The sequence below is a fragment of the Xenopus tropicalis genome, chromosome 9 (assembly GCF_000004195.4).
Source record: "Xenopus tropicalis strain Nigerian chromosome 9, UCB_Xtro_10.0, whole genome shotgun sequence".
NCBI lineage: Eukaryota > Metazoa > Chordata > Amphibia > Anura > Pipidae > Xenopus > Xenopus tropicalis.
Window position 1 is genome coordinate 20,829,450 of NC_030685.2, and position 15,980 is coordinate 20,845,429.

At 40.2% G+C, this 15,980-nt stretch overlaps 1 protein-coding gene across 1 annotated transcript in view; it reads left to right on the top strand.

The window, feature by feature from the left end:
• The first annotated feature begins 2,528 nt into the window (after nucleotides 1–2,528).
• c16orf71 (chromosome 16 open reading frame 71) overlaps nucleotides 2,529–15,980 on the top strand; it is a 78,178-nt gene continuing 64,726 nt past the window's right edge. Inside the window, exons 1-5 of the mRNA XM_002932457.5 lie at nucleotides 2,529–2,918; nucleotides 4,946–5,118; nucleotides 7,356–7,460; nucleotides 15,181–15,552; nucleotides 15,837–15,897. Of these exons, the coding sequence (XP_002932503.3) occupies nucleotides 4,984–5,118; nucleotides 7,356–7,460; nucleotides 15,181–15,552; nucleotides 15,837–15,897 (673 nt within the window). The 5' untranslated portion in view covers nucleotides 2,529–2,918; nucleotides 4,946–4,983. The remainder of the gene's footprint in view (nucleotides 2,919–4,945; nucleotides 5,119–7,355; nucleotides 7,461–15,180; nucleotides 15,553–15,836; nucleotides 15,898–15,980) is intronic.

Below are 15,980 nucleotides of genomic sequence, written 5' to 3' on the forward strand. Positions count from 1 at the left end.
CCTAAATATGAATGCCAGAGGTCTAATGAACAGTTTGATGCCCAATATGCAAAGATATGTGGTGTACAGAGGCACCCAAATGAAAATAGTGCATTTGAATTTTCTCAGCAGTCAAAATAAGTCCAATGACTGTGTATTATGTGCCGTAAGACCCCCCCAACTATACAGAAAAACCCAGAAAACCATATATATTTGGAAAGTACACATTCTGACAAATCCAACATGGGTAAAGAGTCCTTTCTACACCAAAGTAGCAATCGGCAAAGCTTTCCTAAAGTTAGTGGTTTTTATGACATTTCAGAAAATCATCTAAAAATGTTGCAATTTGCCGTTTTTTTTCTCACACAATTTCTTGCTTACAAAGGCAAATCACCCCAAATATGAACACCAGAGGCCTACTGAACAGTTTGATGCCCAATAGGCATAGATATACCAAAGTCTGCGGTATGTACTGACCCCAAAATGAAAATAGCGCATATGGATTTCTCGCCTGCCAACTCAGCTTTTGCACACAGAGCCCCTTGTCAGCGTATTATGTGCCGTGACCCCCCCTAACTATACAGAGACCCCCAGACAACCATATATTTTTGGAAAGTACACATTCTGATGAATTTAAAATAGGTAAAGTTATTTTTCTACACCAAAGTACCACATGGCAAAGCAAAGCTAAAAAACAGATCAGGAATACTAATACAGGGATAAAAATGCAATAAAACCACAAAAATTGTGCAAATTAGTGAAACAGCAAAATAAGTCACACAACAGTGTTATTAGTGGTCAGAGTATCTGATCCAATAGTCGCGCTGTCAAAATAAACAGCTTTTAGGAAAATAACAAAGACAAAGGGGTAAAATAAATAAGTAAAAAAAAAAAGTATTTGTGTGTGTTTGTGTATACATGTGTATACACATCTAAAAGTTGTGTGGCAGTGTGTATATGAGTGTATAAAAGTGTGCTAAAGTGTGCAAAATTAAAAAAAACCAAAAAAAACTTACTCACTCCATGGCAATATGGCACCTCCCTCCCATATGTAAAAATATAAATGTACAAAGAACATTCTGGGCACACAAACTATTATGTCATATTCAAAGAAACACTATAAGGCAACTCCATTCAGCTTGGAATTATGACAAGTAAATGGCTGAGCAGCCGCAGACTTTGGGGGTTGCAGGGAGTTTAGTCCCAGCACATTATGCAGTCCAGAAGAAAATAGTGAAAAGTGTATTTTATGGGTGGGCTGTCATTTATTTCTAGTTTAGGTCAAATAGGGCATTCGGCACACCAAGGAAGCAGTACTGGCACTTTAAAAAACTCATTTCGGCAGCCCAGTTACTGCTGCTGTGTGGTGTAACCTCTCACTGCAACTACTCCTCTCCTCCTTCCCCTCCCCCTACTAACTTCAGTGCTAAAAGAATGAGCAAGGGGGGTAATGAACCTGATCCTTATCTCTTGCATTGTTTCCCTGGAGGTCAACAAAGGGGAATTTAAAATACTAAAATTCAGAGCCAAAAAGTTTCATTTACTTATATTATACTTTCATTTACTTATATTACTATATTATTAAACTTAGCTAAAAATCCACTTTCAGTGTTATTTGTCTTGCCGGTTGCCTCTCCTCCCTGCCTCTCCCACCAGCACCTGCGTGCCGGCTGCCTGTTCTTCTTCTGTGCCGCTGCATACACCCCATGGCAACCGGACGCTAGGGGGGGTGCGCATGCGCCGCCTACAGTCCCAAGTCGCCAAGTCTGGCCAGGAGCGAGGCATTATGGGAATATTCTCTACCCGGCTCAGCGTTTTTTCTGTTTGGCTTCAGATCTTATGAACGGGAGAAATATGGGGAGACTTAAGGGCACTATTGAGACAACTGAAGGTATGCCTGCAGCTTGAGATTAACTATTTATTAGCCTTTCCTTCTCCTTTAAAGGGTTGCGGCATTATGAAGGTTGAGAACCACTGCTTTACAGTCTCTTAGCTGGTTAGAATTAGGGATGCACCGAATCCCGGATTCAGCCCGAAACCTTTTTTTCAAAGTATTCGGTTTCGCCCGAATCCTTGCTCTGTGCTGCAACCAGAAGGGTTAAATGTTAGGGGGACAAAACCCCTTCCCGATTCGGTTCGGTATTCGGCCAAATCTGTTGGGGTGGGTTCGGTGCATCCATAGTTATGATGTCCGACCCAAATCCAGGACCAATGCTTAGAGCTACAGAGAAAACAAACAAGAACTAATATAGTTTTTTTTTTTTTAGAAATGATACCAGCCTGTTGTACATAAGAATCAATATGAGGTTTACCTTCCCTTTAAAGTGTCGTGCACTCATAAAATACAACAAACGAAATCATGGATGATTTCTCCTATGATAGCTTGGACCACCTCCTACCCCTTTACAAACTAATAATTACTCAATTAATCATAGGGAGTTTTAAAGGGGAAGTATGCCTCTTATTGAATTCTATAAAGGTGTTTTAATTGATAAAGCTACTACACTATATTAATCATTAATTGATTCCTGTGTGTCTATAATTGATATATGTATTAATAAACAACTTTTAAAAAAAGCTTGTTACAGTCAGTGTTAAAAATGGAGCTCGTACAGAGTAGATCCATTCAGGCAGAGCAGCAGGGTTTCCCGACCCTCAGCCTGAGCGGTACCAGGACCCACTGCTGTCTTTTCGCGGCTGATGGAGTTGAAATGACTCGGTGCCGAACTCTCATCACGCGAGATTTGCAGGCGGAAGGAACGAGATGAGCCGAAGCGCCCGGAGGAGCCGACAAGAGCCGAAGACAAGCGCGCCAGTGAAGCCGGGAAGATCCGAAGATAACGTTGCCGGAAGGAGCCGAGAAGACCCGAAGTTAAAGCAAGAGTGCCGGAAGAAGCCGAGAAAACCCGAAGACGAGTGAGACTCCGTTGGAGACCTCGGTAAGTATCCGGGAAAGCGAGATGGGGGGCAAATATCGGGACTGGGAGGCATGCACACCTGTACCTCAAGTGACCATCATTCCTTTAAACACACACTGGCATTGTAGTAAAACATAAAAAATAACCAGTCTGAAGTGGATTCGCCATAAACCAATACGCGTTTGCTAAAATTGCTTATCTGTAATGGCATTTTTATAAAGTTTTTTTTGTTTTTAAGATATTAGCACTTAAATGTTGCTGGACCGCAGCTGATCACTGGTAGACAGCCCCTGATAGTGGCCTGGCAATCTATGAATTCTGTCAAATGGCTGAGTTGCTTCTGTAAGATGCCACAGACGCACCACAGACGCTCTAGCGCTTTAAGCCAAGGTCTCCATAACTCAGAGCCTGGTTACTAAAGCCGCAGATTCACTCCTTGCATTATGTCCAGCTGGAGAACGGCCGATACCATAGCTATTCTCCTCAGTCGTAGAGTTTTGTAAGTTCCTGGCTGTTGGAGGATGCTGTGAGTTGTAGTTAGCAACAGTTGCTAGGCTGGAATATTGAAGTCCCTGTTGTTATGTATCAGCACCTATTTCTCACAAACAAGTTCCTACATGCCATACTATTTGCCTTTCTGGTGTACATTTGGGCTGCCTTCCCATTGTCCCTTGCACAGACCAACGTCAGACTGCTGAAAAGCTCCTGTCATCAACACAGGCAATGTGACATTGGCCTAAGGAACTGCTCTGTATAGTAAAGTATGAGGTGTGTGTTATCTTTCCAGCGACACACGCTATTATACAGTGCTGTTTCACTCAAATGCCTGAGTGGATACCTAATCCTTAGTAAGGACAGGTCAGAATGTTTCTATCCCTAACCTGCCTCTATTCAACTTTGGTCCAACCCGGTCCGCGGTTGAGAAGGGATTTGAAGCCAGAGGGGCTGCTGTAAGATTCCATAGAGCAGGGATCCCCATCCTTTCTTACTTGTGAGCCACAGTCAAATGTAAAAAGACTTGGAGAGCAACACAAGCACAAATAAGGGCTTACAGGGGCTTTATTTGGTAGTGAATCTTGTTTTTATTGAACTAAAGGTCCCCGTACACCGGTCCCTTGGACCGATTTGGCAGCTAATCGGCCCATGTATGGGCAAAACCGAGTGGCCTGGCCGACCGATATCTGGCCTGAAATTGGGCAGATCTCAATCGGCCAGGTTAGAAAATCCAGTCGGATCAGGGACCGCATCGGCTCGTTGATGCGGTCCCCGAACCAACTGCCCCATGGCCGCAAATGTAAACGGATTATTTTTTTTAAAGCTACTTGCTACCCGATATCGTCCACCGGTAGGTGGGTATATCGGGTGAAGATCCGCTCGCTTGGCGACATCGCCAAGCGAGCGGATCTTATAGTGTATGGCAGTGATCCCCAACCAGTGGCTCAGGGGCAACATGTTGCTCCCCAACCCCTTGGATGTTGCTCTCAGTGCCCCCAAACCAGGGAGTTATTTTGAATTCCTGACTTGGGGGCAAGTTTTGGTTGAATAAAAACAAGATTTCCTACCAAATAAAGCCCCCTGTAAGCTGATAGTGTGCATAGAGGCCCCTAATAGCCAATCTTAGCCCTTATTTGGCCCCTCCATTAACTTTTATGGTGCTTGTGTTGCTCTCCAAGTCTGTTTACATTTGACTGTGGCTCACAACTAAGAAAGGTTGGGGATCCCTGGTGTATGGGGACCTTAAAACTTGCCCCCAAGTCAGGAATTCAAAAATAACTCCCTGGTTTGGGGGCACTGAGAGCAACATCCAAGGGGTTGGTGAGCAACATGTTGCCCCTGAGCCACTGGTTGGGGATCACTGCCATAGACAGTCACTATTTATTGGGCTGGTGGGGGGCTGTTTGTATATTAAAAGTATAAAAGAATTTGAGGACCTATTTTAAATCTCAGCCTACACCTGCAGTTAGACCTTTATTGTTTACTAAATGAATAATTGACATGGGCTTCTGTAATTTTCAGGATATGATCCAACTCATTTTGCTTTTTTCTAGGTGTTTAATTGGCCAGTTGAGAAGTGTGTGTCTATAAGATGGCCTCGGAGCAAGATGAATTGTTGGAAACTGCTGCCAGAGACCCAGACTGGTTCGGAGTATCTGGTTGGGAACCTGTTTTTTCTGCTATTAGGGCTGAATTGCCTTCTATTGACTCAGATGATACATCCTTGGTAAGGCCTTGGTTTGATCAGTCATTTGGTAATATTCACATGTATTGATCTGGGAACTACAGAGACCACATGGACCAGCATTTTCATCTGCTAATCCTCAATCTATTATATGCCTGACTGAGAGATGTATTTTTAATGTTTACATCTTGAAAGGTTTTTTTGTTTTTTATTATTGAATGTTTGCTGTTTTGATCTGCTCTTTGATGCTATCTTTGTGCCGATCTGTCTTTGTGTCAGATCTTAGGTTTAAAAAAAGATATGTCTATTGAGTACAAATTTTAGGGCAGGGTCACACACGGGTTTCATATAGATACAGTATAAGGGCAAGGACACACAGGCTTATTGTCAGACTGCAGATAAGCGCAGGTTGACAATACTCCCGTACGCTTAAATATTCTTCAGGTTGTGCCTGCACCCGTAAGCATTTAATGGGGTGGTTCACGCTTAAGTTAACTTTTAGTAAGTTATAGAATGTCCTATTCCTTTCCACTTTGCCATTGGTCTTTGTTATTTATTTATTTTTTTGTTATTTTAGTTTTTTGCCTGTTTTTTTTGTTATTTGCCTTCCTTTTTGCTTATTTCTTGCTTTTAGATGGGGTTTACTGACCCCGGCAGTCAAAAAGATTTTGCCCTGTGTGGCTTCAATTTTATTGTTACTTTTTAGTTCTTATCTTCCTTTTCAGTCCCTTGGCTATGCATATTCCAGTATCTCATTCAAATCACAGCCTGGTTTCTAGGGTAAATAAGACCCTAGCAACCAGATAACAGCTGAAATTCCAAACTTGAGAGCTGCCGAACAAAAAGCTTAAATAACTGAAAACCACAAGAAATACAAAATAAAGATCAATTGCAAATTGACTTGTAATATTAATATGTATATAAAACTAAAATTTAAAGTAAAGATGAAACACCCTTTTAATCTGCATGGGTGTTGAAACCCACAGCTGATATTCCCCAGCAAATGGCAAGTCTTGTGTTTGTTGGCGGATACCAGCTGTATTTGGGCAGATTCAGTGCTTCAGGTTACAGGCACAACAAGGAGGTTTTTTTAAGCGTACAGGTGTATTGTGAGCCTGCGCTTATCCGCACACTGACTATACTCCCATGCGCCCTTGCCCCCATGTCTGTATGAAACCTGAAACCAAGGAGCAGTGGATAAGGAGTTTTTACCCCTGCCCAAAATGGAATTCACAATCTACCAGTTGATGTTGAGATGGTGGCCTGCTCGCTTAGGATGAAGACACACGGAGCTACTAGTAGCAGCTACTTCTTGTGGCTCCTAAAATAGACAATGCTGATCATTTGCTGATAATTGTCTCTACGTGTGTTTTAGCAGAGGCAATTCTCAGTATTGTCTATGGCGGGGTATTTTCTGGAGTTTAGTAGCCGTGAAAAAGTAGCTGCTACTAGTAGCTCAGTGTGTCTTCACCCTTAAGCCCTGATTCAATCTAGTTCAAGGTCTATTGTAACCCTACTCTACCCCAATCATTTAAGAATGCGCTCACAACTTGGCCATTTTGTCTATTTCTATCAGTGGCTTGGCTTTTAGGGCAGTGACACACAGGGAGATTAGTCACCCCGCGACAAATCTACATTGTTGCGGGCGACTAATCTCCCCACAATGCCATCCCACTGGCTAGAATGTAAATCGCTGGTGGGATGGCATATGGCCCAAAAAAAAAAGGCCCAAAAGTACATTTAGAGGGATGGTACACATGTAAAATAGCATAATAAATAGAACTTGTATTGCATATAAATTCTGCATATTCTTTTAATTAAAAAAATGCATATTTTGTCATTCTAAAGCACTAATTTGAAACTGGTTTTTCCCTTCTCTGAGCAGCATCTTTTAAATAGCTCATTATCAGATGCTTCTCAGCAGACTGGTATTTAGTTTTATCAGATCCTCCTTTGCTCTGTGGAATCAGGAAGTGACAGGAAGTGCTAAAGTGAAACTGGCTTCATGTTCTTCATGTTTAGTGCCAGAAATAACAAAAATCATACACATTTCTTAATTAAAACAATATGTAAAAAGCCCTATTCATTGAGCTCATGTTGAAATGGGGTGTGTACTGTCACTTTAAATATGGAAATACTAGGTCAGATGCCCTCCAGTGATTAAATTACATCTAACATATATGTGCAGATTCATATACGTAAGCACTACAGCTTTAGTCTATTGCATATTATTTCTTCTATGTTTATTTTATCACCAATACAATTTTTCTTTTTCTCAGTCAGACCGCGAGGAAGAAGAGCTGCATATCTTTCAGAGAGAAGATAATTACATTATTCCAGACCTATTCAAAGAGCTGTTAGATGATGGGGAACTAAATAGTGAGGTAAGGGCAGCACTGGCACATTCAAGGGCTGTTTCATTTGAAGTTTACCATTTTGCACAACACTTCTAGCTCTTTAGGCTTTTTGCTGCTCCAAAAAAGATTTTTTTTTTATTCAGTTATCAGACCATGTAATTGGTTGTAGTGTATTTTGGGCAAATACATGGCTTTGTAGCACTGATCTGTTTATGGGTCTGAAAGCCTGAAAAAGGAAATCTAAATGGAAGTACAGGTATGGTATCCCTTGCCTGGAAACCCCTTATCTAGAAAGTTCCGAATTACAGAAAGGCCATCTCCCATAGACTCCATTATAAGCAAATAATTCTAATTTTGAAAAATGAATTCCTTTTTCTCTGTTATAATAAAACAGTACCTTGTACTTGATCCCAACTAAGATATAATTACCCCTTATTGGGGGCAGAACAGCCCTATTGGGTTTATTTAATGGTTAAATGATTCCCTTTTCTCTGTAATAATAAAACAGTACCTGTACTTGATCCCAACTAAGATATAATTACCCCTTATTGGGGGCAGAACAGCCCTATTGGGTTTATTTCATGGTTAAATGATTCCCTTTTCTCTGTAATAATAAAACAGTACCTGTACTTGATCCCAACTAAGATATAATTACCCCTTATTGGGGGCAGAACAGCCCTATTGGGTTTAATTCATGGTTAAATGATTCCCTTTTCTCTGTAATAATAAAACAGTACCTTGTACTTGATCCCAACTAAGATATAATTACCCCTTATTGGGGGCAGAACAGCCCTATTGGGTTTATTTAATGGTTAAATGATTCCCTTTTCTCTGTAATAATAAAACAGTACCTGTACTTGATCCTAACTAAGATATTATTACCCCTTATTGGGGCAGAACAGTCCTATTGGGTTTATTTAATGGTTAAATGATTCCCTTTTCTCTGTAATAATAAAACAGTACCTGTACTTGATCCCAACTAAGATATTATTACCCCTTATTGGGGGCAGAACAGTCCTATTGGGTTTATTTAATGGTTAAATGATTCCCTTTTCTCTGTAATAATAAAACAGTACCTGTACTTGATCCCAACTAAGATATAATTACCCCTTATTGGGGGCAGAACAGCCCTATTGGGTTTATTTAATGGTTAAATGATTCCCTTTTCTCTGTAATAATAAAACAGTACCTGTACTTGATCCTAACTAAGATATTATTACCCCTTATTGGGGCAGAACAGTCCTATTGGGTTTATTTAATGGTTAAATGATTCCCTTTTCTCTGTAATAATAAAACAGTACCTGTACTTGATCCCAACTAAGATATTATTACCCCTTATTGGGGGCAGAACAGTCCTATTGGGTTTATTTAATGGTTAAATGATTCCCTTTTCTCTGTAATAATAAAACAGTACCTGTACTTAATCCCAACTAAGATATAATTAATCCTTACTGGAGGCAAAAAAGCCTATTGGCTTTATTCAGTATTTGCATGATTTTAAGCAGACAAGTAATCCAAAGGAGATCCAAATTACGGAAAGATCCCTTATCCGGAGAACCCCAGGTCCCGAGCACAGGTCCCATACCTGTAATAAAACAGTACCTTGTACTTGATCCCAACTAAGATATAATTAATCCTTATTGGAGGCAAAACAATCCTATTGGGTTTATTCAATCTTTGAATTATTTATAGCAGACGAGTTATGGAGATCCAAATTACGGAAAGATCCCTTGTCTGGAAAACCCCAGGTCCCGATCATTTTGGATAACAGGTTCCATACCTGTAAAAGGAAGCAGCAGCCATTCGCACCAAGAAGGGACTACAGCAGATTAACTAAGTCCATACTGACTGGTGGCGATTCAGTACGATTGCAGCACAGTCCTCCACAGTGAACTTTTTTTTATTTTCTTACTCATACACTTCAGTAATATCTTGACTTGCCACTTATATGACTATATATATATATATAGTCCATATGCCTGTTAACATCACTTTTCCTGTGAAAGGGCACTCTTATACAGCTCCTTTTACAGCTCTTTTCTATCACTTGGCTTTATTCACAAGTACTATGCACTTGATTCTCTGGGTAGTGTGTACTATCCTTAAATACAGTATTTTACACCTCTTTTTGCTCTGTGGTTATAATACCCTGTGAAACAGCAACTGCATTTGTTGCTGACACTTTTACATTTTCTTTTTAGTCACCCAACACTGTATATTGTTGATAGGTTGACATAGAGACTATTGTTTGGTGCCATTTTTCACACATACAGGGGAGGGGCTTAATTTACTGTGCGCTGTATTCTCTTAACCCTTTCAGCCATTTTGGACCAAAGTGGAACTTCTACTGCCAGACAGTTTTTGAACATTTTGCACTGTTTCACTTTAGGGGCCTTTCCTCGGGGGGACTTTTAGTTTACCCAGGAAAACAATGTATTGTTTTTTGTGTAATTCCAATTCTGTAACAAGATATAGGCTTCTAAATGTCTAAAAAATGAAAACAAATAATATTTTCCATAATATAAACACATACACCAGAAACAAAAATTATTTTATGCATGAAAATACAACTGATTTAGAAAGTCCCATGTCTCCTGAACGTGCCAATACCAAAAATATATAGTTTTATGGAGATTTCTCACTTGTATAGGTTAAAAACTCCCAGCAGTACACTACCAAATTTCCAAAGCACTGCTCCAGAAAGCTGCATACTTTAGATTTCAAGTCCAAAAATTCCACTAACAGAAGGTTTATCCCAGAAAATTATACATTTTTGGAAAGAACAGAATATGGGGAATCCAGAATAGGTAGAACTGCCTGTCTATTCCAAACTACTAAGTTGCAATGTTTTCCTAAAGTTATTGGTTTTTATCAAAATTTGTGAATTTTTTTTAAAAATCACTTCAAAGCTTCCAGTCTATAGTATCTTATCTCCTACAGGTCATAAAGTAACCAGATAATACACCCTAAATATGAACACCAAGGGTCCACTGAACAGTTTGATGCCCAATATGTATAGGTTTACCTAAGTATGTGGCATGTAGGGGCCCCAATGGGAACATACCCCCATATGATGTGTCATTTGTCATTTCAGCTTCTGCAAAATCAACACATTTACATCATTATATGTGGGATAAAGCTAGTAAAAAGTACATTCACCCCAGAAAGTCATATATTTTTGGAAAGTACTCATCCCCCCGATTTTAAAATGGGTACCTGTGTCTTTCTATTCCAAAGTACCAAGCCGCAAAGCTTTCCTAAAGTTGGCAATTTTGATGAAATTTCCAAAAATCCCCTCAAAGCTTCCACTTTGCAGCATCTTATCTCCAACATAGCATTAGGTACCAAGATAAAACACCCTAAATATGAACCCCAGAGGTCCACTGAACAGTTTGATGCCCACTGTACACAGTTTTATCAAAGCACAAGGCACTTAGAGACCCCCCAAATATACCTTGTGCACACTAATTTTATGGCTTACCTTAACCTAATTCATAAACACATGGCAGTTTTATGAGGGGTAGAAGCTGCAGAAATGTAGCATGACCCATAAAAACCATATATTTTTTAAGTACACATTCTGACAAATCCAACATGGGTAAAGAAGACTTTCTGCACCAAAGTACCAATCTGGAAAGCTTTCCTAAAGTTAATGGTTTTTCTGACTTTACTGGAACAGGACTAAAATGGTTGCAATTTGCCATATTTATCTTACAACATTTCTTACGTATAATGACACATCACCCTAAATATGAACGCCAGCAGTCTACTGAACAGTTTGATGCCCAATATGCAAAGATTTACCAAAGTATATTGTGTACAGAGGCACCCAAATGAAAATAGTGCATAGGAATTTTCTCAGCTGCCAACTCAATTTCTGCAAAAAAAAGCCCAATGACCATGTATTATGTGCCGTAAGACCCCCTAACTGTACAGAAAAACCCAGAAAACCATATATTTTTGGAAAGTACACATTCTGACAAATCCAACATGGGTAAAGAGTCCTTTCTACATCAAAGTACCAATCTGCAAAGCTTTCCTAAAGTTAGTGGTTTTTATGACATTTCAGAAAATCGCATAAAAATGTTGCAGTTTGCCGCATTTATCTCACACAATTTCTTGCATACAAAGGCAAATCACCCCAAATAGGAGCACCCAAGGTCTACTGAACAGTTTGATGCCCAATAGGCATAGATATACCAAAGTCTGCGGTATGTACTGACACCAAAATAAAAATAGCGCATATGGATTTCTTGCCTGCCAACTCCGCTTTTGCATGCAAATGTGTTTTTGGTACCAGGAAAACTCCCGGTGGGCCCAGGTGTCAGTGGGCCCTCCTGCTCCTGACCATTTGGTCATGGTTATTCCCTATTTCTGAATGAAAACAAATAAGAGAAACAGATAGAAGAATGGATGTTGGAATATAAATAAAAGAGACTAGGAGAATAAAGTGGCTGGGTGAGGAAAGGAGGAAAAATAGTTTGGCGAGTGGGCCTATGGTCAAAGGTTTTCTGGTTGGCCCCTGGGGTCCCAGTCTGACTCTGAACCTACTGGACTTTTGCTTTCCAGGTTAGTTAAACTTATTTCAGTCACAGACTCTTCATACAGTTGGGTCGGTTTCTCCCCAAAGTGTGTGATCACATTCTCAGTGCAGCTAGTCACCTTGAGCCTTCATTGCTTTTCTTCAGTGCCCATCCTAGGAGCATCAGGTATGACCATGTTTCTGGCACTTTAAACCCTGCCTCGCTTGCAGTGCTTGAGGCACAGGTCTTTATGCTTCAGAATGGAGCTCAAGGACCTGTACTTTTCCATATGAATACAGTGCTATGTATGTTCGGTAGTACTGTATTCATGAGGGTAGGCATTCTCCATCCTGGCCCGTATATCAATTAGACATACTAGTTAGGGTTTTTTAATCCGGCTTGAGGTGCATAACTCGACAGTGCCTAGAGACAAGTTCAGGCTAAATGAGCCGTAAGGGGTGCCCCTTAGTGCTCTAGCACTTGTGTCTGAGGCATGATTATATGGAGATGCTTGTAGGACACTTTTATTGTCTGTTGTTTCTGGCACTATTAGATACAAAGCAATATTAATCATTCGCTATACTCATGACATCAAACATCATGTATTTGTGGCAAGCTGTATATAGGACAGATGCCAGGGGGGTTCAGAGTTAAGAGTTCTTAAACATGTAGGCTGTATAAGTAGGTTGGGTGAGTATTCTGCACTAGCCCAATGTATTTTGAATGATCACCAGTGTAGTGCATGCTCTCATGGGATACAATTTATTTGAGTAACGAGGAAAGATGAAGTCTTCCAGCAAATACAAATGTATGAGATTTTCGTTGAAACTACAAACTACAAACCGGATTCCAAAAAAGTTGGGACACAAATTGTGAATAAAAACTGAATGCAATGATGTGGAGGTGCCAACTTCTAATATTTTATTCAGAATAGAACATAAATCACGGAACAAAAGTTTAAACTGAGAAAATGTACCATTTTAAGGGAAAAATATGTTGATTCAGAATTTCATGGTGTCAACAAATCCCAAAAAAGTTGGGACAAGGCCATTTTCACCACTGTGTGGCATCTCCTCTTCTTCTTACAACACTCAACAGACGTCTGGGGACCGAGGAGACCAGTTTCTCAAGTTTAGGAATAGGAATGCTCTCCCATTCTTGTCTAATACAGGCCTCTAACTGTTCAATCATCTTGGGCCTTCTTTGTCGCACCCTCCTCTTTATGATGCGCCAAATGTTCTCTATAGGTGAAAGATCTGGACTGCAGACTGGCCATTTCAGTACCCGGATCCTTCTCCTACGCAGCCATGATGTTGTGATTGATGCAGAATGTGGTCTGGCATTATCTTGTTGAAAAATGCAGGGTCTTCCCTGAAAGAGATGACGTCTGGATGGGAGCATTTGTTGTTCTAGAACCTGAATATATTTTTCTGCATTGATACTGCCTTTCCAGACATGCAAGCTGCCCATGCCACACGCACTCATGCAACCCCATACCATCAGAGATGCAAGCTTCTGAACTGAGCGTTGATAACAACTTGGGTTGTCCTTGTCCACTTTGGTCTGGATGACATGGCGTCCCAGATTTCCAAAAAGAACTTCGAATCGTGACTCGTCTGACCACAGAACAGTCTTCCATTTTGCCACACTCCATTTTAAATGATCCCTGGCCCAGTGAAAACGCCTGAGCTTGTGGATCTTGCTTAGAAATGGCTTCTTCTTTGCACTGTAGAGTTTCAGCTGGCAACGGCGGATGGCACGGTGGATTGTGTTCACTGACAATGGTTTCTGGAAGTATTCCTGAGCCCATTCTGTGATTTCCTTTACAGTAGCATTCCTGTTTGTGGTGCAGTGTCGTTTAAGGGCCCGGAGATCACGGGCATCCAGTATGGTTTTACGGCCTTGACCCTTACGCACAGAGATTGTTCCAGATTCTCTGAATCTTCGGATGATGTTATGCACAGTTGATGATGATAGATGCAAAATCTTTGCAATTTTTCGCTGGGTAACACCTTTCTGATATTGCTCCACTATCTTTCTGCGCAACATTGTGGGAATTGGTGATCCTCTACCCATCTTGGCTTCTGAGAGACACTGCAACTCTGAGAAGCTCTTTTTATACCCAATCATGTTGCCAATTGACCTAATTAGTGTTATTTGGTCTTCCAGCTCTTCGTTATGCTCAAATTTACTTTTTCCAGCCTCTTATTGCTACTTGTCCCAACTTTTTTGGGATTTGTTGACACCATGAAATTCTGAATCAACATATTTTTCCCTTAAAATGGTACATTTTCTCAGTTTAAACTTTTGTTCCGTGATTTATGTTATATTCTGAATAAAATATTAGAAGTTGGCACCTTCACATCATTGCGTTCAGTTTTTATTCACAATTTGTTTAGTGTTCCAACTTTTTTGGAATCCGGTTTGTATTAGTGTGTGGTTGTTATTCTAAAATGTTGTTATTAATATATTATTATATTGCACAGTGAGGCTTCTTTATTTACATACAAGGTTGAAAAATGATCGCAAGGGCACAATTAAAAAAAAAAATAAGATGGTGGTACACTTTGGCCAAAATATGGAAACTCATGTGCCACATCACAGCCAAAATCTATTTCTATGTGAAGCTACATTGTTATTGTAGCTTTTTAATTACTGCTTTTTCTATTCAGACCCTCTTATATTCACCTTCCAATCCCTTATTAAAAGCATTGCCATGGCCAGTTGCAGATTGTATCAGAATATTACTGTCTATCATAATAAAAGCCAAACTAAAGCCCCCCCCCCAAATGTAAACTAATTTGTGACTGAGCTCTAGTGAGACAAGTAGCCATAGCTAATAAAGGTATATCAGTGCCCGACCTCTTACGTATAAACGGAAACAATGCCCACCAACACAGCCCCTACATCAAAGAGAAGATCTATTGCATATTAAAGGGGTGGTTCACCTTAAAGTTAACTTTTAGTATGTTATAGAATGTCCTATTCCTGGCAATTTTGCAACTGGTCTTCATTTTTTAATAGTTTCTAAATTATTTGCCTTCATTTTCTACATCTTTCCAGCTTTCAAATGGGGGTCTCTGACCCCGGCAGCAAAAAAACGATTGCTCTGTGAGCTTACAATTTGATTATCATCGTTATTTTTTATTCCTTGTCTTTCTGTTCCCCACTCTACTGTCTTTATTTAAATATAAATTTGCTTTTGTTGTTTTTCATTCTTTCAGGCTGCAACACGACAGGTTTCCCCAAAGAAAGTAGAAAGTTTGGAACTCTCAGAGAGTTTGGCATCCTGTCCTGATTTAGGCATTCCTACACCTGTCCAAACGGGCGACTCAGATCATTCTATAAACTCCAGCAACCCAGACATAGAGCAGCTGTGCCCAGAACCTCTAGATGATGTACATATAGAGTCTGAGGCTGATATTAAAGACTCGGAAAAAGAAGATGAGCTCCAGCATGGATTGCACTCTAGAGTTACAACTAAGCCACAAAGTCACAGCAAGTATGATGTGCACCTCGGAGGTACAGGGAGTGAGCACCTAAGCAGCCCCACCTGCAGTTTAAAACCTGTGGAGCCATCTTTGCAGTTTCTAGAGGTAAGAAACACTTGTGTTTACTGTTTATATTACTCCTACTACTATAAAAGATCAAATAAATATGTTTAGTCAGTGACCACATGAAATATTGGTATTCAGGAACTTACTGTAGGAAGAACCTTTTTGATGAGAGATGTCAGCTCCTTATGGTTGTAAGCCATTAACGATTAATTCCATGCTCCTGGCAGAGAGAAGTTAATCATTCATCTCTTCTTATGTAATTCTATTATTATTGAACAGATACGGCCAGTTGTTTCTGGTAAAAGCTGCCCCTTCTCTTTCAGTGCCTAGAGCAGTGGGACCTGGATGCTATCCTTTGTCAGCTCAAGGAAGAGGAAGTTCAAGGTAAAAAAAACTGGTATGCAGGGGGCATACCCCTCATTGCTGCAGTTATATTTACTAGCGGTCAGTATAGATAATCAGCAACT